The following is a 25,692-nucleotide window of genomic DNA, read 5'->3' as shown; positions in this document are numbered from 1 at the left end:
ATACTTGGAAGAGAAATTCCATAAGCAGATGGTGATCAGGCTGATGCTGAGAATTTTCTTTTCATAATGTTTATTTTATTTATTTTGAGAGAGAGAGAGAGAGAGAGACAGAGAGACGGAGAGACGGAGAGAGGGAGTGCATGCAGGGGAGGGGCAGCAAGAGAGAGAGAGGGAGAGAAAGAACTCCAAGCAGGCGCCATGCTGTCAACGCAGAGCCCAAAGCAGGGCTCGATCTCACAGTTTGTGAGATCATGACCTGAGCAGAGATCAAGAGTCAGACGCCTAACCGACTGAGCCACCCAGGTGCCCCATGATACTGAGAATTTAGGTACCACAGAATCTCTTAGACGTTTCAAATCCAGTACATCTTTTAAGGGAGAAAAGGAGCTGAAGAGAAAGTGTCAGGAAGGTAGAGGAGGTAATAAACAACAACAACAACAACAACAAAACATTATATGTATGTACATAAAGAACTTGGTACATATTTGTGGAGAAGCTGATAAACCCTACCTCCACATTAAGTTGGTTGAGATAACGGACAGAAGAGTGCACAGAGAAATGATTTTTTTTTTTAATTTTTAAAAAAAATCTTTATTTTTTGAGAGAGAGAGGCAAAGTGCAAGTGGGGGAGAGACAGAGAGAGAGGGAGACACAGAATCTTAAGCAGGCTGAGCTGTCGGCACAGAGCCTGACATGGGGCTTGAACCCACAGACCGTGAGATCATGACCTAAGTAGAAGTTGGACACTCAACCGACTAAGCCACCCAGGTGCCGCCCACTGAGAAATGATTTAAAAGAAGAAAAAGTAATCTGAATTTGGTATGACCCATGAATCTGGGTCAATCTGGAAAGAGTCATTCTCTGCTGGTCTACCTTGAATCATTTCTTAAGTATCTTTTTCTAACTTTCAAGGCTGGCCAACTGTAAGCCAGACAAGCTGAATCTGTGTGAGAAGAAATCCTCCTCTTAGAATGGATTTATCCACAGAACAACTGCAATCGATAGTTGAGCCCAAGTTGCAAACTCTCTGTGTTCGCAATGTACTGACTGCATGCCAACATCATACTCTTCGTTACTGTTAACATTAATAAAATAAATGATTTGAGTAAAGAAGCCCCCAAAAAGAAACTTTCAAAAATGCATTTTCTTACTTACTCTAAAAAATGGATGCACTATCAGGGGCACCTGGGTGGTGCAGTCAGTTAAGCATCTGACTCATGATCTCAGCTCAGGTCGTAGTCTCACAGTTCGTGAGTTCAAGTCCTGCATCAGGCTCTGCACTGATGTTGGAGAGCCTGCTTGGGGTGCTGTCTCTACTTTTCTCTGACCCTCCCCCACTTGTGCTCTTTCTCTCTTTCTCAAAAGAAATAAACTTTAAAATAAAAATTAAAAAAAAAAATGACGGACTATCAATTCATCCACAAAACTTTACAAACCCCACAAAAATGCCTGACCCAGATGGGTAAAAACTTATCCCCCGCTTTAGTTTTTGCTTTAAGCAATTATTAGAAGGCACAAGCTCGGACCAACCTTCACTTTGGCAGTGGCTGTTAGAAGTACATAATCTGGTAACTCCATGGCATCACGCTTTTGGTGCTGGGCCTCAGCACCGATCAGAAGGTTGAAATGAGTGGCCAAATGTCTTCGCAAGAGGGTCTTACTTGGTGGGATATTCAATAACTGAGCCATTGTTTCTACATTAAAACGAGGTTCTAGAACCTAGAAGAAACATTAAGATTGTTTAAGGCACCACAAACCATGTACGTCTGCCCTGTGCTTTATAATTTGCAAAGCTCTTTCATTTAGTTATCACCAATGACCCCTCAACTACCCAGTGAGACAGACCGAGTATGAACCTCGATCTTCAAGCCACACACCTTTTCTTTATCTTGCCTAAGCTAGTGAGAAGTAGAGCTGGTCCTGACATCCAGGAAGTAGCAAAGTTAGGGCTTCTAGCTCTCTGAAGTGGTCTCTGGGATGCCTTTGGAAGCCAGCTCCTTGCACAACATCAACGTGCAGAAATACAATCTGTATGTTTGTAGGTGTTTCAAAACATGATCATATGAGGGCCAGTGGCCAGTGTCTCTTACCCAACATAAGAGACAATAAATGAGAAACAGGTTTAAATCTGGTCTAGAGTTATATGACATAAAGAAAAACCATGGGAAAAAATGCTCAGAAAGTAAAGACTCACTAGAAATGGTACCAGAAGGTTCGGTTAGGTGACTCTAGGGTATGACAAGCAAACTGATAATATCCTACTCATGAGACTAATGGAAACAACATGCTAAGAAGTCAATTTTTAAATTAAAAGAGAGTTTTACCATGAGCCCACCATGAACACCACTGCCTCTGAGATTGGGGGCATATTCTGCCAAGTCCACGGAGCGCAGCCACTCCATCACACGATGGTTGGTCCACTGCTGAACCTCTGACGGGGTGATGCTACTCTATGAGAACAAATACCAAGAGCTTCAGTCATTGACGATGGGAATCCAAACATTAAAACTTCAAATTCTAAAAAGTCTGCTGCAAAGAGCAGTTACTTGATGTCCCACTAAGTGTTTACAGAAAGAGTGAAAAGGTATTTACTGGTCTGAATTTTGTTTTAAGGCATCCATGTTATGGTTTCAAGCTTTTTTACAAACTAATAAAGCAGTGCTTTAGGGAAAGCGAGCCTTTTTTTTTTGTTCTTAGTGTATTTATTTATTTTGGGGGGAGCAAGGGCAGAGAGAGAGGGAGACAGAGAGGGAGAGAGAGTACCAGGTAGGCTCCACGCTATCAACACACAGCCTAACATGGGCCTCGAACTCATGACCTGTGACATGATGACCTGAGCCGAAATCAAGAGTTGAAGAGTTGGACACAACCAACTGAGCCACTCAGGCGCCTCAAGAAAACCAAGTCTTTGTAGTGATATTTAACTCTGTGGCTTAAGGAAGCAGAAAAATACACCCAAGAAAAGGAGGAAGGGTAATTAACCAATCTTTGTGTTTTAGTTACACAGGTGGAGCTGTCATGGGGGGAATGGAAGGAAGGTAGGAAAACAAAGCCCCAGAAGGTAATGAGGTTGGATTGGAAGCTCTGTGGAAACCAGAAGCTTCTCCTGCAGACTCCACAAAGAAATGGGTGTTTGCTCTGCGCACACACACACACACACACACACACACACACACACACAGTCTCACGCATGGAAAGTGCAGGCTGTATAATAAATCTGAACCCCAGGTGCTACCTCATCAGATGGCCGCCTCCGCAGACAGTTTGGTTCAAAGTTATTGATCCTCAGGACCTGAATAGCCCTTTTGATACTGAGATGGTGCAGCACACTCACAACCTTCAAAGACAGTAAGTCATCCTGCAAAAAAGAACAAAAAGAGGAACTCGCTGAGCTCTAAGGGTCTTCTTAGGGAAATCTCAGAAAACCTGAGCAAAAGTAGAAAAGCCCCCTAACCAAAATGCCTCCAGTGCTTGTCAGTGTTTTCAAACCTTTTATTTAGTAACAAAACCTTTTTTCCTGTTCCAAACAAAATCCTCTCCAGGACCCCATTAAAAAGAAAAAAAAATTAATGTTCCAACAGAAGCCAACTTCTACCTGTTTCTCTCTCTTCCAGACATTCTGAGATAGGACCATGGGACCCCACAGCTCTGAAGAACATTTTTGAAAAGCACCTGCTGGGTCACTGCAAAAAGTGATCCTCTTTGAAGTGATGTGTTAAGAGCACATGATGTTCACTGACGATCACAGCTTGGTTTTCTGAGCTAAGGCACATCACCGTTTTAGAGAAAACCAGAGGAATGTCTCTGCTATACTATTCCCCCAGCTTCAAAAAATCTCTAGTTCTGGATTATTATGCTTTAACCAGCAGATGCTGTGAATAATTTTGGAAACTTTATGTTGATCAATGCAAAGGTTTTGGTGAGAGTTAAAAAGAAGAAGTTGTAAGTAGCCACATAGAGCACCACGAGTTCCTGGAAAGGGTACCTTTTGCCAGTCTGTGGTTACTGGGAATGTTTCAAACATACCAATCACACCAAAACAAATTACTTCAGAAGGTGATGTGGAGGGCAGTGTCAAGATAAGCACCAGTCTACTTCCAAACACACCCAGAAAATAAAACAAGAATAACATCCATTTTAGGCACACCTTACTGATAGCATGCTTCTTGGGGGGGGGGGGGGGGGGGAGGGTTGGAAGGGGAGGCAGATCTATTACAGAAATAGTTTTTAAATAAAAATATTAGACAATCAGTTAAAATTCTTAAGGCTACTAACTGAGCAAACATTTTTTCCCTGAAAATTTTCTGGATAAATTTCTTAAAGGCAATGCCTTATGGTAAGTTAGAAAGGGCATTTCACATATTTTAATCTAAGAGTGAGACACCCATTCAAAACATTCCCAGGTGGGCTATTTTCAACTAATTAAAGTACCAGATTAAAAAAAAATTTTAATGCATAATGATTGAAATGTAAATACAAGGCTAATTATTTTAGCTTAAGGGATTTTAAAAGTAGGGGCTATTTTCTTTTAAATCAAACCAGACTTTTTTAGATTTAAAAAGAGCTTTCATTTTTAAGTAATTTTAGATTTACCGAAGAGTTATCAAAGCAGAGCAAAGTCCCATATACCCTTGGTTCAGCTTCCCCTTACATTAACAACTTTTATAACCATGACATAGTCATCAAAATGAAGGAGTTAACATAGATTATAAAAAATGATAACTAAACTGAAGACTTCATTCAAATTTCACCAGTTTTTCCACTACGTCGTTTCTCCGTACCAGGATCCAACCCAGGGTACCATATTAAAAACAGATTTTTTGTGACTTAGAACTCCTGGGGTCAAATTTTCTAAGATAATATATTCTTTTATAGCCACAAAAGTTATATGCACTTCCTTTGTGATTTTAAGCCTGAATCTGCTCGCATTCCTGCAGGAACAAACCTATATCTAGACGGGCAGGCAAGAATTTACTAAATTTGTTATAGGCTGAGCATTAAGAGCAGAAATCTGGAAAAAGCTTAGGTTCAAATGCTCTGTGACTTTCTACCACTTTCTAGCTGTGGAAAGCTGGCTAAGTTACTCAATTTCTCAGTTCTTTCACTCCCTCGTCTAAAACCTGGGGACAAGAAGAGTGCTAACTCAAGTTCTGCTGAGACTTGAGTATTAATATGAGTACAGTGCTTGCAAGAGAGTGCTTGGTATGTTGGGTGTTATTTCAAGCAGGTATACGTTACGTGCCCACCAAGGTATGGACTTGGGTTCAATGACACAGAAGAAAACAAAGCCCATCAGATGAACCTCAAATTTGATCCTGAAAAAATTGGTGTTTGAAAATTTCAACTTATTTAAAGAAGATACTATGGTAGATGGTTCCAGAGCCCAGCTGACAAAAGGCCCTTTAAATAAAAGCATCTAATGTAATAGTACACTAATAGTCCTATGGAATCTAGAATAGGTTCTCCTGGAATCTGTCTCTCCCCACTGTTGTAAAGTAGGGACAAGTCCTTCCACCTCTTGGATGGAAGGCTAAAAATAAGAAGCAATAATGAAGGAATCAGAGGTGGTCTACCTCACCCTACTTCTTCTTTACCCTGGTAACTCCTGCCCTAGTCAAATGGAGCTGAAGTGGAAAAGGAAGCAAGTTTCAGGTAATAGTCTCAAAAGTGGAAGGGAGGAGAGAAGACAAGTCTCTGTAGGTGTCAGGTCAGAAGGACGGTCTCTTCTGAGTGGATACTGCATATAGGCATGTGTAACTCAGAAATTGCCAGGGCTTCAAAACTCTACATCCTAGTTTTTAAACATCTTTATTACATATAATTCACATACTAGAACATTTATGCAAAGTGTGCACCTCAATTGTACATCGTTGAATATATACAAAATCAACTTTCTGGACAGCTTAGTTATTTTTTTAAAGTTTATTTATTTATTTTGAGAGGAAGAGAGAGAGAGAGAGAGAGAGAGAGAGAGAGAGAGAGAGAGGAGATAGAGAATACCAAGCAGGCTCTGTGTTGTCAGCACAGAGCCCAACATGGTGCTTGATCTCACAAACCGTGAGATCATGACCTGAGCAGAAATCCAGAGTTGGACACTTGACTGACTGAGCCACCCAGGTTCCCCATGGACAGCTTAGTTTAGATTAGGTTTCACATAGCTTAAATCAGAGTTTCAAATCTCCCAGTGGTGTTGCAATCATCAAATCCTACAACTTCAACTTAACAGAAAATATTACTGCTCTTCTCAAGTTAAGGCAACACCTTCAAACCCTGGTGGAATCATTTTGAAAACAATGTATTTTACTCACTCTATTTCTGTGTTTCTCAGAGAAAAACAATTTTACCTCTACCCACCTCCAAAAAAAAACTGGGAGTAAATCACTTACAACAGTCATGTAATGGAGCATTCGACCATCTACTCGTCCTTCATCAAACTGCGTCTTGTACTGGGGGAGACCGATATCATCCAACCACCCTAAAGGAGAGAAAGCAGTGTTGTTAGTGAGGCACAGAACACCTGTACTTATGATTAAAAAGAAAAAGCAGCTTTACTTTTTCATTCATTCGTTTGTTCGTTCATTCATTCATTCATAAATGAATGAACCCTCTTACGAGTGACCCAGTTGAAATCCAGCTTTCCGTGATTGGTTTCTTCTTCGGATCCCAGGGCTTGCAGTGCCAGCTGGAGTTTCTTTCGATGAAGTGAATGCTTAATTCCAAGTTCCTGAAATAATAAACAGAAACACCAGCTTTACAATTCTGTCAATATGGGCTGGATACCACTGGCAAAAAATGCAAATTCTCCCCAAGGGAAGCTAGTGTTAAAGAGTCAACAATCACATTAAATCAGTGTACTAACTCAGGCTAGTGACATGTTGCTGAACAAAAGCCCTCTAGAAAGCCAAGACCACTACAATTAGTTTAGTGGCATGCTATACTCCCTACTAGGCTCCTTCCTTCGCAAGACTGGGATTATAGCACACAAAAGAAAAATTCTACTGTTTTTGTACTAAATGTTAAATAATTAGGAAGAAATGTTAAATAATTAGACATAAGATGTAAGGCTCCTTTTCTTTCCCCCTTAATGTAAAGCTGAATTGCATATGTTACACATTGAGAAGTGGGGCCCATGCTAAGCCACAGAATGATTTTGAGAAATATGAGCTTAAGGTTTATTATTATGTCTATACAACTATTTCTCGTTAAAATGCCCAGTGGCTTACATGTTTCATAAAGAACCATTAAGACCAGGTACTTCTTGTTAAGTCCATGAAATAAAGAAAAAAAAAGAGTGTGAGGCAGAAAACATAAATGTTTTCAAGAGTACTGACTGGCTCCACCCACTCCCCTTTCTAGAAATCCTACATTCATAGTCTCTTTCTCAGTATCCATTGTCTAAACAAACAGAGAAGTAGTCACCTTCTCTAGATCTTGTTGAGAAGCCTGCAAAAGTGTTTGGCCAGATGCAATCCAATGCTTTCCAGAATTCAGGTAGGACCCCAAGCCTTGTTCCACAAGCCAATTGCAAACTTGTTCCTTGGTCCATTTGGCAAATGGCATGTCCAAGTCACTGTAGGAAAAGGAACAACTGCATGAAAAACAATTCAGAGGCCAACCCTGTGACTTATCATCAAGACTAAACAACTATATATCGAATTGACATGGGAATTCCCTGGTGGTACCCATTTGACCATGGAAAGTTTCAGAACATATTTGGAAGAGGAAATGGCACTGTAGTTAAAAGTTACCTCATAAGACCATGGTTTTTATTTCAAATGTAACTACAAAAGATTCAATATGATTGTGCAAGAACGTGTCATATGGAAGAAAACCAAGTGGAAAGAACAAGTCAAGTCACTGTGCTAGTTTCAATCAATGTTGCTTGAAGACTGAATTCCAAAACAGAAAACACTAGGTTAGACTGAAAGAAATCAAGTCTAACTTGAGTTAACTTTAGCAGAATTACGGTTTCTCTCCAGGTGGTAACCAATGGGAAGAGAGCAATATGCCATCACTGAGTATAGAAAAATGTAAACAACAACAAAAGAAAAATGTAATCAAAGCAAAGTTCTGGGTTTTTTTGTTTTTTACTTTGACACATAGTGCATTCCTCTTTGAAAAAAAAATGTGTAAGTAAACAAGACTTTTTTTTTTTTTTTTAAAGCACAAGGAAGTCCTCTACTGTGTACAAAGAGAACATATGGCAAACGAGACTCCAGTATTTGAAGAAAGCCAGAGTTTCCTCCTTGATGAAACTTGTGTCCAGTCTTCTGTGTGAGTGGGAGGGACCATGTTTAAAGGGTTTCTAGCCCATTATCACATTCAAAAGATTTAGTATCAATGATTTGTACTAGATGTTTGCCAACCCCACCCTCTTTATTCTTAGTAGGTCAGTGTAGTAATCTCAAACCGGCCCTAAACTGGGATAAGAGTGAAGGAAAAGTTAACAGAGTCTTAACAGAGAAAACATCACAAGGTCCTGATAAATTTAGTAATTCTGATAGAATTTACATCTTTAGGTGCTTCACAGAATCCATTAGTCACTAATGTTGCTTGAACAGTTACCATTTGCCAGATACTTAATGCATATAAACTCAATTACCTTTTGGGGAATGTACTAATTAACACCATGGAAACAAGGGCACAGAGCATGGAAGTAGTTGCTCAAGGTGACCCAGGTTATAGGAAGTGGTAAGGCCAGAAATCAGATCCAAACAGTCCAGAACTTAACGACTATGCTATCCCATCTCTCCAGAGTTGTGCTTTAGAGTACTTACAGTAATTATTTTCTCTGTCAAATTTAAGTCCAAAAATCATTCCAACCGAGACGTTGCTGACACTTTAGCGCTGGTCCCTCCCCTAGCTCACAGAGCCCCCCATCTTCTGCATGATTTTCACCAACCAATGCCAAATGGCACAGCCCTATAAAGATGATGGACCCTTTCACTAGGCACAACAGTAAGCAATGGATTCCACCATCCAACCCAGGGACAATACTAACATCGCAGGTGTTCACGGCCATGACACTTAAGTAGACATGTAAAAAGTTCATTCATTCGGCTGTTCTCACCTGTTAGACTGTCCCAAATCTCGAGACCAACCCAGTCGCGGCCCTGCGGTTGCCCTTGTTCCTCCTCTTTTGAATTCAGGCTCAGACATGTCATCTGGGTTGAATGTAGTTGACTGACTTCTCCTAAGTCTGAACAGAAGACACAATACCACGTTGCCTTGTATGAGACCTGAAGAGACCTTAGACTTTAATCAGAACATTGCTTATGTATGGTCGGAACAGATACTTGGATTTCAACGTTAACTGAGACCCAATGAGTTAATGAATGCCAGATCACAATCTTCCTTCCATAAAGGGAACACAAAAGACTTAAAGTTTCACACTTCTTTCCCGCCAATTTTCCATTTACTCCTACGTTTGAGCAACGTATAATACAAAGCCCACTCCATTTGTGTGCTCTGTTACTTACTTTCCAAAGAGTTTCATGATACCTCTGGATTTCTTTTTGGAATCTGGCGATGGCGGAGATATCTGGAAGGGACTACTTCCCGGCGCATCTTTTGGCCGGGAAGATACACCAGCAAGATCTAGGTGCTCAGCTGTCTCCTTCTCTGTTTCAGCTATTCCAAGAACAGAATACAAACTCAATGAGCTTTAAGTATGGAATGAATGTGACTAAATGTTATTAACCTTTTTGGTTTTAGCAACTGTTATACATTCTTCTTCTGTTGTTCTTTCATCAGTGGTTTACAAATAGCACCCTACAAATACTAAAAATGGAACACAGATGTATGTTTTGCTCTGTTGGCTGTTCTGTATAAATTAACAGTATGTAGAATATTTTGTATGATATTGTGTATAGATTAACTTACAAGTGAGAGCCTCTTTGAGATTCAAAGGTATGAGAGGATTGCAATAATCTTTCCTCGAGTGATTGAATAATGAAATCATTCTCAATCTTCGCAAAGCACTTGGTACTGTGGACTCCCTCCTACATTCTTCAACATCACCATCTCCTTCATCTTCTTGTTACGACACTCTCCCAAATCTGCCATCTGATAGTTTCTTCTTTGCTGTAGCACCTGTTTTCTCTTCCTCTTTCACTCCAAGATTCTGCTCTACGTCCCCTCAGTAGGATCTCTAGACAAGCTCACCCACTCCACGCTCAGCACTAAATGATGGCTTCCCTCATATATAAGCAGCTGGTATCAAAACCTGTGGACCTAATCTCTCTCCCCAGGCTCAGTATATGAACATCTATGGATACTCCCAATTTGGTGTGCCAGGGACATCTTGAACTCAACAAACCATGCAATTTTCCTGAGTCTTCTCTTAAATTTGCTTTTTAAATATTTCCTTAATACTAATTAATATTCTCCCTCTTACTCCAGTCCAAACTCTTTGTCATAGTCTTTTCACTCCCTCCTCTCCTTTGCCATTTACATCAAATCTCAGTTACCAATTTCCATCAATTCTTTTTGCAAGAGATGTATTCCTATTTATCTCTTGTTATGTTCTGAGAAAAGAATGAACTGATAGGCATAAATTTTTCTTTAGATATAAAATCAGTGCCTGTTGATTCTGCCTTGAAAGAATAACATCCAAATTTGCTACTCCTCAGTTTCTGAGCATTAACTAGCTTAATTCATTCAGCTGTCCCTTCATGGATGATCCCACACTAGCAAACACAAGGGGTACTGTTTCCTCAATGTGAGACTGTATGCTTTTTCAGGAAAGTAAAAATTGTACACAAATCACAGGAACGATGTTTCAGCAAGATAAAAAGTTGCAGAGATTGACTTTTCTATGAAGCACAGCTGTGATTATAGGTTATAATAAGCAGTACTCGGCTCTTCTGAGAAAGATGCAAAAAAATTTGAAAATAGTTGTCTGGATTTTATCCCATGTTTATCCTAGAAATGTAAGACTACAAAGAGAGAGGTTACCTTTACTGACCCACATGAAGAGGCATGTGGGTACCTACGCAAGATAATAAAACCAAAATCCAAAGGAGCCTTTGAAACCCTAAAGCCATCATGGGTACTGGCATGCCTGAAAATGTTGCCTAACTCACCCTCATTTAAGAAGCATCCTATTCTTATTTTTTGTCTTGAGGATGCTTTTTCCCTACTGAGCCTACCCTCTCCTTAAATCACTTTGGGGGTGACTCCTCGGATATCACATAGAGCTCCTTTGGGTGTCACTAAACGTCACCTCCATCTTCAAAGCAATCAATGTCGGAATGATGTCCCCCGAATGAAGTAAGTCTGAGATGACCATTTTCAACATCTTCTACAGACTTCTCTATTTGGTTGAAAACATTTCTCTCTGGGGATAACGTAAACATGGAGAAGAAGGTACTGCTGGGACCTGGGAGTTAGTGTGAGACAGTGTGCACTCGAAGGGTGAAAAGGCTGGAATTTATGATGCAGGATAGTCCTGCCCTGGTCTCCGAGGGGTGCTGTGTGCACTTCCAGGTCCCCCCAGAGCCCCTCGCGAGGTGTCATTAGCATGGGTTAAAACAGCATTTAGGCTTGGAAGCATAGGCTCTACAGAGAGTCCTAATTTTCAGCAGGAGGTGGAAGGAACTCTCTGGAGTAAAGGACTACATTTCCTGATTGCTGCCAGCTCGCTTTCTAGAGATCACAGATGCCCAGGGCAAGGATTAGCTCAGTTTGGAGGACAGCACTGGCAAAGGCTGGCATGCAGGGGTACGATACCTAAGGTGGGTGCACTGGCACTTCGTTTACGATCTTCAGATATCCCAACAACGCACACAATCACACGCAGCCCAATGGAGAGAACACAGGAGAATGGCAAAATGAAACACGGATCAAACTCCTACTCACAAAATACACATAGTGGGAGGAAAGGCAAGCACCACACTGTGCTTCCAACGTTGCAGACTCCATTAGCAGTTTCAATATGGGGTTAATCTACCCACTTTCAAAACAGATGAGAAGCTGTTTACAATGAGGTCAGAGGGCATCAGGGTTTTTGGTCTTTCCTCTACGTTTATGCTCCAACAAGGAGAGCAGGGTGAGAGCCTACCCAGAACTATCTTTACCACTGAATTCAACTGATGGAAGCCTTTTTTTTTTTTTTTGCTAACTTTTCCCCCAAGTCATTCACCTTCATTTCTGAGAAAGAGAAAAACACACAAATAGATGAACAAGGGAAGAGATCGATCTTTTCCTCATTCTGAAAGAATTAAAGCAAAGGCATTTTGGCCACACATACCCAAGTTGGGGGCACTTGCTGTCCTCTTGTTACTTTTTATTTTAAAAAAGCCACGCCCAAAGGAAGATCTGGCTTTTCGAGTGCCAAAGGGGTTGTCATCCATGGAGGTATCATGTCCTGGAGCTTTTGGAGGGAGGCTTCCAAATGGGCTGCTTTCTGCCGGAGTTTTATCCTGAGAGAGAAGTAATAATAAATGTAACACAGCACTAACTTGCATAATTATTAGCACATGCCGGGTGCAACACCTGATATTTGACATATTTGACTTTATTTTGAAGAATGATGGAACTAACAGATTGATTACAAATATTATAAGTTTAAAAGGTCAATGCTGAAAGCTACTTAAGAAAACAACAGCTATGGCAGCAACAAAAACATGGTCATCACTCACGTGCTTAGGACTTGAAATATTTAAGGTATAGAAATCCTAAAATTTGGGGGCGCCTAAGTGGCTCAGTCAGTTGAGTGTCTGACTTTGGCTTAGATCATGACCTCACAGTTTGTGAGTTCAAGCCTCTGTGCTAACCGCATGGAGCCTGGAGCCTGCTTCGAGTTCTGTGTCTCCCTCTCTCTCTGCCCTTTCCTGCTCGCACATGCACGCTCTCTCTCCCTCTCTCTCCAAAATGAATAAACATTTTAAAAAATTAAAAAAAAAAACAACACTGTAAAAAAAATTCTCAATTTTTATTTGCCTCATTCCCCTCAAGGACATGGAAATAAGATATTACATAACCAGAACACCAGTAGGTTACTTATTTTTCTAACAATTATGACACATATTTGGCTATAACACAGTTCAGTCTTTGCAATATAACTGCATCAGTAGAAGCCCAATATAATATAATCACTCTACAAAGCAGGCATTAACCCCACTTCTACACCAGCAGTATAAAGAGATTCTACTCTAGTTATTTTAAATATTCTTCTCAAAGAATTAATAATAAAATGAAGACACAATCAGTGACTGTTAAATATTAAAAAAATTTTTTTTAATGTTTATTTATTTCTGAGAGAGGGAGAGAGAGAGAGAGAGAGACAGACAGACAGAGCATGAGTGGGGGAGGGGCAGAGAGAGAGGGAGACACAGAATCTGAAACAGGCTCCAGGCTCTGAGCTGTCAGCAGAGCCTGATGCGGGGCTCAAACTCACAAACCGTGAGATCATGACCTGAGCTGAAGTCAGTCGCTCAACCGACTGAGCCACCCAGGTGCCCCTCTTCTCAAAGAATTAATAATAAAATGAAGACACCATCAGTGACTGTTAAATATTTTTTTTAAGTGGTGTTCTGGAATATATTCATATCTTGCCTGCAAGTTACCAAACACGGATGACTAATTTTCGAAGACTATGCAGATATACTTAACATCAAAACTAAACTTGCTATAATTAAATTTTTCTTCCTTGATTTAGAAGCCACTTGGGCTGTCCACAATATTTCAAGGTATTTGTGAAGAACTGTAATTAAGTTATACTTGTATTATTTTTTTTAATTTATTTTGAGAGAGAGTTCATGTGAATGGGGCAGGCAGAGAGAGAGAAACAGAGACAGCGTGAGTGGGGGAGGGGCAGAGAGAGAGAATCTCAAGCAGGTTCCATGTTGTCAGTGCAGAGCCTGACATGGGGCTTGATCCCAGGAACTGTGAGATCATGACCTGAGCTGAAACTAAGAGTCAGATACTTAACCAACTGAGCCTGCTTAGTAATCTATTTAAAAAAAAATTTTTTTTTCACATTTATTTTTGAGAGACAGAGAGAGACAGAACACAAGTGAGGGAGGGGCATAGAGAGAAGGAGACACAGAATCCGAAGGAAGCTCCAGGCTCCCAGCTGACAGAACAGAGCCCGACACGGGGCTCAAACTCACAAACTGTGAGATCATGACCTGAGCCAAAGTCGGATGCTTAACTTACTGAGCCACCCAAGCGCCCCATAATCTAACTATTAAGTTATACTTTAAGTACTGTTTATTTTTGGGGCACCTGGGTGGCTCAGTCAGTCAAGCATCTGACTCTCAGTTTTGGCTCAGATCATGATCTCACTGTTTTGTGAGTTTAAGCCCCACATTTGGCTCTGTGCTGACAGTGCAGAGCCTGCTTGGGATTCTCTCTCTCTCTCTCTCTCTCTCTCTCTCTCTCCCCCTCTCCCTCCCTCCCTCCCTCCCTTCCTCCCTCCTCCCTCCCCTACTCATGCTGTCTTTCAAAATAAATAAACTTAAAAATTTTTAAATAAAAAAATTACTGTTTATTTTTGAGCTTTCTGGTTATTTGAATATGCAGTTACAGAAATATGATCTATTATATTGTTGTAGTATTATCCAAACAAAGATGCTTTTGTTTGCATGTTTTCATTTCTCTAAAATCTCTTGCCCTTTGTTTCTTTTATTGCAGAGGTGGAGAAAGGGAAGAGGGGACACAGGCTTTAAGGTGGTGATTTTATTCTCCATATCTACTGCTCATCGTAACTACAAGTTTGTAGGTGCTACAATTCAGTGATTCTATCTGTGTCATTACTGATGTCAAAATCACTTAATAATTTATTGAACTGGAAAGACAAAAAGGACAGAGAATGACTGTAATCACAGCTGTAGAGACTGTCTGTGTCTCATCAATGATACCTACATTATGGCTCAAGGCATTAAGAGCCAACAGTCAAGAGAGTGCACTTGGAAGTAGCCTCTCTACCAGAACCAGTAGCCTCTCTACCCTTTACAAAGTTGATGATTAAAAATCAGAGGAAAGAAGAACCAGAGCCCCTGTTGATAATGTCTTTAAAAAACAAAAAACAAAAACCAAACCAACAACAACAAAAAAACCCACCAAAATGTTTGCTGTAAACAGACAGTGGCTATAGTAAATGAATGGCTGGTCTAAGACTGGTGATCTAAGAAGGACTTTTTGTGAGGTCTAAGGAAGTCAAAGTATGACCATTAAGAACATCAACAGCCTGATTTGAGTGTTTGGGGTTTTTTGGTTTGTTTTTTACAACAGTTTATTGAGGTGAAATATAAAAAGTAACTACTCTGAATTGAACAGTTCGATGGCATTTAGTACAATCACAGTGTTGTGTAACCATTATCCACCTAGTTCCACAGCATTTCCATCATTCTCAATAAAACCCCTTACCCATTAAGCAGCTTCCCTTCCTCTCTCTCCATCTCTGGCAACCACCAATCTGTGTTCTGTCTCTATGGGTTTATCTATTCTGGATAATTCACGTAAGTGGAATCATTTCATGTGTGATCTTTTGTGTCTGGCTTCTTTCATTTAACATGTTTTAGAGATTCTAAGTTTTGGTTTTTTGGAGGCATTTAAGCAATCACAGGTATTAGAAGTCTCAAACATATTTGTATTATAATCTAGACATAAAAATTACCTCTGAAGGCTTCTGGACAGACTCTGTATCCTGTTCAAAACAACAACAATATTTTAAGGTTGTTACAGGAATCCCTTATATGTTGAGAATGTGTCACATACAATTCCATAAATTAAATTTACATCTACTTCAAAGCTATACAATTTCAGTTTCATTTATTTTCAGTAATGGTTTATTAAAGTCTTCATTTTTTTGTTTTATATACTACTTTCAATCCTTCATATTCATATTTCTTAATATTCACCATTAACAGTGATATCTAATAATTTTTCATTAGAGAAACTACGAGCTCTTCTTAAAAGAGTTTTATCTGCAAAATGGAAAATATGAAGAACCCTGAAGATTTTCTTCTCAGGATAACCAAGAGAAAACAAACAAACAAACAAACAAACAAACAGAACCAACCCCATCTGATGACTCTTTCTTCAGATTGCCCAGGCTGCTGGACTTTTGCAGACTCGAAGTTCTAAAAATAACAACAATAGTAATAAGGATTGATAATAAGTGCCTCTGGTGCCACTGTTTCTAAGTAGAATACCTTGGAAAGAAACTAAAATTGTGTGTGGGTTGAATCCTGGTAATAAAAGAAACTCTGGATTCAGGCAGTCACTTATGTGCTTAACTAAATTATAACATTTCGTTCTTTTAAAAGCAGAGGTGGTTAACTGTCCTGCCAATAACTCTAAATGTCCTGCACATGGTAGGATAGCTGGAAAAACACATAGGACTATCCCTGTGATGTCAATATTTGAAAGTGAAACAGTGTTTTCCATGGACTAGTGGTGCATCCTTTGCCTGTATACATTTACACCAGAAACTTTTAAAATACTCACATACTATTTATATATAATCCTTGTAATTAAAATAAAGGACCAAAGCCAAAGCGTTACAATTCAGTTCACAAAGGAATCAATTTTCTGAATCTGACAAAGCACTTCATTTTATAGTTATGATCAAGGCATAATAGAAAAATCCCCATTGCTGCCCACAGTAATTTATTTGCTATCCTAGTAAAGGCAAAGTGACCCTGTAAACATCCAGAGACTTTCTTTCACGTAAGTAGCATTCAATTATATAGAGCTGGTCTTGCTCAGATTTTGAAGGCAGGAATATGTGACCAGCTTAAAAAAGAGATAGAAAAAAGCAACATCTTTCCTCTAAGAGGCAAAATAATATAAACATACAAAGAACCTTTTAAAAGGCAATTCTCGGGGCACCTGGATGGCTCAGTCGGTTAAGCATCCGACTTCGGCTCAGGTCACGATCCTGTGGTTGGTGGGTTCAAGCCCTGCGTCAGGCTTTGTGCTGACAGCTCAGAGCCTGGAGCCTGCTTCGGATTCTGTGTCTCCCTCTCTGTCTCTCTGCCCTCCCCTGCTAGTGCTCTCTCTCTCAAAAATAAAGACTAAAAAAAAAATTAAAAAAATTGGGAGCACCTGGGTGGCTCAGTTGGTTAAGCATCTGACATCAGCTCAGGTCATGATTTTGCGGTTCGTGGCTTTGAACCCCACATCAGGCTCTGTGCTGACAGCTCAGAGCCTGGAGCCTGCTTCAAATTCTGTGTCTCCCTCTCTCTCTGCCCCTCCCCCACTTGCACTCTGTCTCTCTCTCTCTCTCAAAAATAAATAAACAAAAAAAAAAAAATTAAAAGGCAATTCTCATATATTTACATGTAAATAAGTTGCTAGAAGTGCTGACTACCATGGGAATGCAAGCTGGTGCAGCCACTCTGGAAAACAGTATGGAGGTTCTTCAAAAAACTAAAAATAGAACTACCCTACGATCCAGCAATTGCACTACTAGACATTTATCCAAGGGATACAGGTGTGCTGTTTCGAAGGGACACATGCACCCCATGTTTATAGCAGCACTATCAACAATAGCCAAGGTATGGAAAGAGCCCAAATGTCCATCGATGGATGAATGGATAAAGAAGATGTGGTATATATATACAATGGAGCATTACTCAGCAATCAAAAAGAATGAAATCTTGCCATTTGCAAGTACATGGATGGAACTGGAGGGTATTATGCTAAGTGAAATTAGTCAGAGAAAGACAAAAATCATATGACTTCACTCATATGAGGATTTTAAGAGACAAAACAGATTCACATAAGGGAAGGGAAACAAAATAATATAAAAACAGGGAGGGGGACAAAACAGAAGAGACTCATAAATATGGAGAACAAACTGAGGGTTACAGGAGGCATTGTGGGAGGGGGGATGGGCTAAGTGGGTAAGGGGCACTAAGGAATCTTCTCCTGAAATCATTGTTGCACTATATGCTAACTAATTTGGATGTAAATTAAAAAAATTAAAAAGAAAATTAAAAAAAAAAGAAAAAGTGTTGACTACCAAATAAACAAAATAAACAAAAGAAAAGATCTCATCTTTGAGTACTGCTCTGAACATATATTTTCCTAATTTAATCCAGACTTTTACTTGGATAAACACAGATGTTGGGTTGGTTTACTACACTGAAAGTGCAAAAAACCATTGTAGCCTTTCCAGCCATCACACCATCCTCTGTGACTCTTTTCTGCTAGAGTCAAACTGCAAGTCAGTGCAAACCTCAAATTCAAAGCACTGAACTTCACGTGAAAGCTGATGAAGGAAGGTTAAAGATGGGCAAAAACCTGGCATGAGGTAATGGTCAGCGAGCAAGTATTTCTTTGTTAACTTACAAACCTCACCTGCACCCCCATCCAACCACTACACCTGCATTAATGTATTCAGGCCTCAGAGTCATTTGCTTTTAATTTTGGTTATTGTTAGTGTAATAGAAGCTTCCTCTCTGCCAGGTCTCAAGTGACATTTTTTACATTCAATAATATGACTTACGAAAGACTATCAGAAGGCTGGGTTTCAACAGCAGCACCAAGGATTATTTTTCCATCACTAAAATGTTAAAAAAAAAAAAAAAAAGAAAGAAAAAGAATTTATACACTGTTAAGAGTAAAAGAGCATACATATTCTAAGTAAACACAATTGTCAAAAACAAAAAACTGTGCGAGGGAATATATTTTACTCTCTTTACAAATACTCCATTATATTTTCTTTTATTTGGTCTAATTGTAAGACTAAGTAATTGAGAATATGCTCCCTCAAAATTCTACTTGCTGATGGAGAAACTAGGGTATCCCTGTCCTGAATCCTTCCCAGCCATCCTGCAGGCAGCCTCAGGCACATGACTGTCACTATGGACCTGGCAACACTTGTTGACGGCCACCTATGACCTAGACATAAAGCCCAAATGCCCTAAAATCCCTCTCTAACCTGACCACCATACCTCCCCTGACTCCTCTCTTGTGACTCCTTGCTTCCACACCTTTTATTTCAATAATACAGAACTGATTTCAAGTCCCTTGGCCATGCCTTCCTGTTTCTTGCCCCTGTGAAAAATTATGTTTGTAAATGAATGCAGCGCATCCTTGTCTTTGCTTGACCTACTCTGTTGAACATTTATATTGCAATGTCAGAACATAAATGACGTACTTCTCTTCAAACGAAGTCTCTGGTTGAGGCAATTTTGCTTTTTCGGAAATTTCCAAGCCCTTAGATGTTGGCAATAATGAAGGGACCGAAACTTGCAAGATACCGGTGTGGAACTGTAATGTAATTACAAAAAGGCCAAAAATCAATCCATCAAACAAAACATAAGTCACAAAGAAAAAAAAAAAGAAGTAACACAATTACACGGTCTATCGATAAAATTTCATACACCTGGGTTCAGCACGCTATTCTTATATTTACAAAACAGTCTCAGTATATAAACATCAATAAGTGTTCGTCAGAGAAAACCTTCTGGAGGAAGGTCATCTGTGAACTTGGTTCTGAATAAAACATAATAAATACCATCAAGTAAGTTAGCCGATCCTGACAACTTGAAGTCCCAGTTAAAATCTTGGTTCTGGCACACTTGCCTAAGTGACTTTAGGTAAGTCACTTAACTAGGTGTCAGTTTTCTCCCCTGCAAAATGAGAATGGCAATGCCTACCGTACAGGGTTGTCATGATTTAAGATGAGATTTGGGTAAAGCGCTTTCTAAACACACCTCTGTTCTCTCTCTCTCTCTCCCTCTCTCTCTCTCTCTCTCTTTTTAATTTTAGAGAGGTGGGGGGAGAGGGCAGAGGGAGAGAAAGAATCTTAAGCAGGCTCCATGCTCAGTACCTGGAGCCTGACAAGGGGCTCCATCCCACGACCCTGGGATCATGACCTGAGCCAAAATCAAGAGTCAGACGCTCAACTGCTTGAGCCACTCAGGCACCCCTGTTTTCACTTTAATTTCTACCACCAGTCTAACACAGAATGTTGTTCAAACTGGTTAATTTGTGGATACAATTAAAATGCTTTGCTTAATAGCAATATTAGAGCCACAACAAAAATGCATGGCACATTTTCCCCAACAAATGCCTTATGTATCCTAGGGATGGAATCTACGAAAGAAATTTTATACTCTGGCTTTAAATAGTTTCTGACAACTGTAGAGTACTTAGGTTGTGAGCATGTCACAAACTAATAAACCAAACACTTAAAAACAACTCTGGTAAAGAAAAAGAAACAAAATTCATCTCAGTGAATTCACTTTGCCAGTCAACCAATTAGTGACAGTGCTTCACTTCTGAAGTCAACCAGGCAGGTAGGGATTCACACCAGTGAACACACATCTAGAGGCCAATCAGTCAACAGTCTCACCTTTGTAACCACACATTCACAGCTGATGTCAACTCACTCCAGTCTCTTCAAGGCCACCAGTCCCCGAGCTCCAAGCATCCCCCGAAACCCCACATATGATCAGCTGAAGAGATTGTCTGAGACCAACACAGTTCCCTTTGTTAAATAAATAGGCAATAAATTTAGCTTTGTGGATTTTTGTTTCAGTTACTGAGGGTGGTCTCCTCCCTTGACACTATAAACGGTTATAACATGTGAAGTCTGTTAAAATAACCCGATTGGGCCCAAGACGGAGTGGCCTGTATTAAGCTCCATGTCAGCAAACCCAAACTTAGCTAAATTTCTATGCTCGGTGCAGAGAAGGCTCGGTGCCCAGAAAAGGCAGGCTTAGGTCAACCAATTAGCGCTTGCCTTCTCTACACAAGTTACCTGACCCTGCTCCAAGACTCCCCTTCGCTGCACATAAGGAAAGTAACCTTACTCGAACCAACCAGCAAATGCCTAGCATGACCCCCTGTTCCTCCTTCCTTCTGCCTAAAAAAGCCTTTCATTTTGTACAGATCCTTAGAGTTCCTTTCCACCTGCTAAGGTGGATGTCCCTCGATTCATGAATTGATGAATAGAGCCAGTAAGAACTTTAAAATCCATTCGGTTGAATTTTGTTAACAGCAAGTCGTATTTATTGTAAAATAGGAAATTATTGCACTATCTTTTTTTTTTTTTAAGTTTGAATCTTTATGATTAGTTCTGGGCCACTTATTGAGCCATTACCCCTGTGGTACGAAGTTTACAGTAGCTCCTTGGGTTCCTAATCATGGGGATGTGGGTGGGAGGGATGGTTCCACTAACCAAGTGACCCATTTTCTTGATTTCATTTCAAACTTTAGGGCTTTTTTTTTTTTTTTTTTTAATTTTTCTTTTCAACGTTTATTTATTTTTGGGACAGAGAGAGACAGAGCATGAACGGGGGAGGGGCAGAGAGAGAGAGGGAGACACAGAATCGGAAACAGGCTCCAGGCTCTGAGCCATCAGCCCAGAGCCCAACGCGGGGCTCGAACTCACGGACCGCGAGATCGTGACCTGGCTGAAGTCGGACGCTCAACCGACTGCGCCACCCAGGCGCCCCAAACTTTAGGGCTTTAACTACAACCTCAAAATCTCCCTCCCAGCTTTCCTTTAACCAAGTCGCTGAACATGCTCAATCATCATCAAATCATTGTTTCCAAACTAAAAGTCTCATTAAAGTAGAATTCACATAGCAAAGGCTTTTTGTTAAGGATATGAGATTATCTAGGCATATCTTACATGGAATAGCAATCTTTCTGTATACATGCAGCATACTCAGTGGCTGTCAAATATTAGTTTTCCCTTCAATATAAATATGAATTTAGTGGGGCGCCTGGGTGGCTCAGTCGGTTAAGCGTCCGACTTCGGCTCAGGTCATGATCTTGCGGTTCGTGAGTTCAAGCCCCGCGTCAGGCTCTGTGCTGATGGCTCAGAGCCTGGAGCCTGTTTCAGATTCTGTATCTCCCTCTCTCTCTGACCCTCCCCCGTTCATGCTCTGTCTCTCTCTGTCTCAAAAATAAATAAAGGTTAAAAAAAAAATTTTAAATATGTATTTAGCAAGTAGGGAATTTTTTTCCCTCTAAAATATTTCTTATTCCTTAACTAACTCTTTGTTTCTCTCTTCCAATTTTATGGAGATATCACTGACATGCAGCAGTATATAAATTTAAGGTATACAGTATAATGACTTACAGATTACTGTGAAATGATCACCACAGTAAGCCTAGTTAACATCCATCACCTTGTCTAGTTACGAAGGGAAGGGATGGGAAGGGACAGGAATAGAAGGAAGAAAGAAGAAAGAAAAAGAAGAAGGAAAAACATTTTTTTTTCCTTACGATGAGAACTTTTTGGATCTATTCTCTTAGCAATTTTCAAATATACCAGATAGCAATGTTAATTATAAGCATCATGTTGTACATTACACTCCCAGCACTCATTTGTCTCATAACTGGAAGTTTGTACCTTTTGACCACCTCCCTCCAATTTCCCTTACCCACTAATTTCTTATTAATAACATCCTTTAGCCCTGTCTTACATTTAAGAGAGAAATGTTAATTGTTTCCTCCTTGAATTCTTTTGCAGTCAATTCAAATTTCCTTTTCTCACCATGTAATTATCAGGAACAGATAGGAAAAATAAAGATGCCACTCAGTTTCTTGTCACCACATAGAGCAAAATGTTAAAAGAAAAGATGACCAAAGAAAGACATGTTAAACATAAGGGAGCCAAAATTGTTTTGTTAAAAAAAAAAAAAAAAAAAAAAAAAGACAAACAAAAAAAAACCCCTTCTTATTCTTAGTTTCTCTAGACAGCACATTACACTAAAATTCAGAAATAGTTTCGGGGAGTCTGGATGGCACAGTTGGTTAAGCATCTAACTCTTGATTTCGGCTCAGGTCATGATCTCACAGTTCATGAGTTCAACCCCTATGTCAGGCTCTGTGCTGACAGCATGGAGCCTGCTTGGGATTTTCTCTCTCTCTCTCTCTCTCTCTCTCTCTCTCTCTCTCTCTCTCTCCCCTCCCTCCCTCTCAAAAATAAATAAATAAATATTTTAAAAATTAAGAAACAGTTTCAGGGCAAAGATAGAGGTGCTGTCAGGAAAACAGTCTTAAGATGAAGCCATGGGTGTGCCTTTGTTAAGACCTCAGGAAGACTTAAGGAGGTGCTATCTCAGTGAACCCTTCAAAAGAGCAAAACCTCTCAAAGTAAAGGGATATTCCAAGCAGCCTTACAGAAAACTTTAGGTAGAAGAAGGCTTATTGTGAAGATATTTGTGGATATGCTTTACCTGACGGACTGGATTATAAATTAATTCTTAAGAAGTTCCAAGTAAATAAGCTATTACACCAAATTAGACAGACAGGGAGGGACAGAAGGTAGAAGGCCTTGGACCCGTACAGACACTTTGACAGAAAACGACTCATCTGCAATTAGAAGTTCCTTTTTTTTTTTTTTTAACGTTTATTTATTTTCGAGACAGAGAGAGAGACAGAGTATGAACGGGGGAGGGTCAGAGAGAGGGAGACACAGAATCTGAAACAGGCTCCAGGCTCTGAGCTGTCAGCACAGAGCCCGACGCGGGGCTCGAACTCACTGGCCGCGAGATCATGACCTGAGCCGAAGTCGGATGCTCAACCAACTGAGCCACTCAGGCGCCCCTACAAGTTCCTTCTTATGGAAATGGAAAGATGCCTCAGAAGGAATAACCAAGAGCTCAGGGGCTGGGCTCTGTCAAAGAGCTGGCAATGTAGGCCTGGCTCAATTTTGGAATTGCTATGGACTAATGACACTTGTGTGTCTTCCACTTTCCCTCTTTTTTAAATGGGAATGCCTAGCAGTTGTTATGCCTATCCCACCACAGTACGACAAGTGTAGAGGGGACACATAGCTTGACCTTTAAGTTCCTGGTTCTTTAAATGGAATGAAGTGCTCCTCGAGAAATTGTGCCCAAGAAGATGTGAGGAGCTTCACCTACATCTTGACCTCGTGTGGATGATGAGATTCTGGATGTTGATGCCTAACTGGAATGAGACCAAGAGGTCTCTGAAGAGAGGGTGAGTGTATTTTGCATGGGAGAGGGGTGTAAATTATCATAGTCGGAGAGTGGAGAGGCGGATTGTACTATTCAGATGTGGCTGCACCAGTATATGCCACCCCACGTGTTCTTCTTATAATGTGCTGTCGTTACTTGTCCATCAAGAGGTAGGGTCTATGCTTCCCCTCTGTGAATGTGTGTGGACCTGTGACTACAGGAGAAGAGCTGCTACATGACTTCAGAGTTCTATCATAAAAAGTGACAGAAATTTGCCCGGTTCTCCTGGGATGCTCATCCTTAGGACCTAAACGCTATGCTATGAGAAAGCCAAGCAGTCACATGTCCAAGCAGGGCGTCAGCTGATGTCCCAGCCAAAAGGAGCCCCACCCATAAAGACATACAAATGGGCAGCCTTTGTGCCTTTCGAGCCGATGCCCAGTGGAGCGAAAATGAAATGTTCCTGCTGAGCCCTGCCCAAATCACAGATCCATCAGCAAAATAAGTGTTGTCATTCAGGCCACAATGTTTTGAGGTGGTTTGCAACAGATAATGGAAACAGGTTTTGGCACCAGTTGGATGTGAAAGAAAAGTAAATGAGTTCAAGACTGAGTATTCCTGTCCAGTTGCTTTTTCCAAGCCTAAAGAAGTCAAGGAAATTTTAGTCCATCATTTTTCAGAGGCACAATCAGAAGTGACTAAAATCAACTTCTTTATATAATCAAACTTTATCCCCACTTCATTTATTCCTTACTTATTCTTTAATAAATAGATTGTCCTCTCCTATTTAGGATGACCTCATTCTCCCATGTTTTTCCTGAATTATTTAAATAATTTTGACATCACCCAAGGCATTTATTTATTAAAGAGAGAGGGGAAAAACCACACATTTCAAATGAAGTCCTATGAGACACAAAAATTGCCAAAACTCAGTCAGTAGTCAAACTGAGAAAAGATCCCACGTCTTTCATGTTGTCAACAGCATCTTAACCTTCGATGACACAATCTCTTCATATTGTCAGCAAGATGAATCTCAGCAAAAAACTGAGACTCTGTAAATACCTCTTCTGGAACACTTGTGTTAAATGGGTCACGGCTGGGAGATCCCATTACTGGTGTAGGTGACAGACTTTTCTCCAGGTCACTAAAACCTTGTGCATCCAGCAAAGTGGAGATGGAACTGGATGTGAGCAGATCTTCAAAGTCGCTATCTTGGCCTAGAAAAAGACAAAACAAAAGGAGGACAACAGCAGCTTTTCATTTACATTTCACTTTTGGTGGAAGAATACCAACTGAATATAATTTTTTTTTTCCTCATCTTCAAAAACCAAAGACTCGCCTTTTCCTGAAATCATTAGAAAAATAACAACATGGCATCTAGGAAACATCCCAAACTATGAGCACCTGCGGCTTGGGGGTGGTGTTAACAAAGGTATTAATTCATGGCAGTTTTAATAGATATAATCATGGACTCACAGCATTGAAATCAAAAGTTAATTTAGTCCAAAAATCCTCCCATAATTTTGTTTCAGATTTTAGGGCTTTACAAATTTCAGTTCAGAAATAACCAAGCTGGAGAATACCAGTGGTATAACAAACTAATTCAGAATAGTAATACAGCCACCCAGTAAACAACTCAATCTTCATCACTACTGTGTTCTTGGAAAACAAGAAAACAAACAACAACAACAACAACAAAAAAAAAAAAATAGAAAGAAAAAAGGAAAAGAAAAAAAGATAGGCAATCTTTTGATTCCTTAAGAGGATCCCTGTATTTCATTTATTTTAAGGCAGA

General features: G+C 40.1%; 1 protein-coding gene across 24 annotated transcripts in view; it reads right to left on the bottom strand.

Annotated features, from left to right (window-relative positions):
* PPFIBP1 (PPFIA binding protein 1) overlaps positions 1–25,692 on the bottom strand; it is a 176,425-nt gene that overhangs the window by 4,143 nt on the left and 146,590 nt on the right. For 16 of the 24 annotated variants that reach the window (XM_043561653.1, XM_043561660.1, XM_043561661.1 and 13 more), the window contains 15 exons: positions 24,960–25,114; positions 19,115–19,227; positions 18,461–18,517; positions 16,028–16,088; positions 15,623–15,652; positions 12,251–12,422; positions 11,731–11,763; positions 9,480–9,630; positions 9,071–9,199; positions 7,420–7,570; positions 6,613–6,724; positions 6,387–6,475; positions 3,236–3,358; positions 2,325–2,450; positions 1,531–1,719 (listed from right to left, as the gene is read on the bottom strand). In XM_043561653.1, coding sequence (XP_043417588.1) covers positions 1,531–1,719; positions 2,325–2,450; positions 3,236–3,358; positions 6,387–6,475; positions 6,613–6,724; positions 7,420–7,570; positions 9,071–9,199; positions 9,480–9,630; positions 11,731–11,763; positions 12,251–12,422; positions 15,623–15,652; positions 16,028–16,088; positions 18,461–18,517; positions 19,115–19,227; positions 24,960–25,114 — 1,691 coding nt within the window. The remainder of the gene's footprint in view (positions 1–1,530; positions 1,720–2,324; positions 2,451–3,235; positions 3,359–6,386; positions 6,476–6,612; positions 6,725–7,419; positions 7,571–9,070; positions 9,200–9,479; positions 9,631–11,730; positions 11,764–12,250; positions 12,423–15,622; positions 15,653–16,027; positions 16,089–18,460; positions 18,518–19,114; positions 19,228–24,959; positions 25,115–25,692) is intronic. The other 8 variants (XM_043561665.1, XM_043561657.1, XM_043561666.1 and 5 more) reach the window with 1 other exon arrangement.

This window comes from Prionailurus bengalensis, chromosome B4 (genome assembly GCF_016509475.1).
Source record: "Prionailurus bengalensis isolate Pbe53 chromosome B4, Fcat_Pben_1.1_paternal_pri, whole genome shotgun sequence".
Lineage (NCBI taxonomy): Eukaryota > Metazoa > Chordata > Mammalia > Carnivora > Felidae > Prionailurus > Prionailurus bengalensis.
This window is presented reverse-complemented; position numbering and strand designations above follow the sequence as displayed.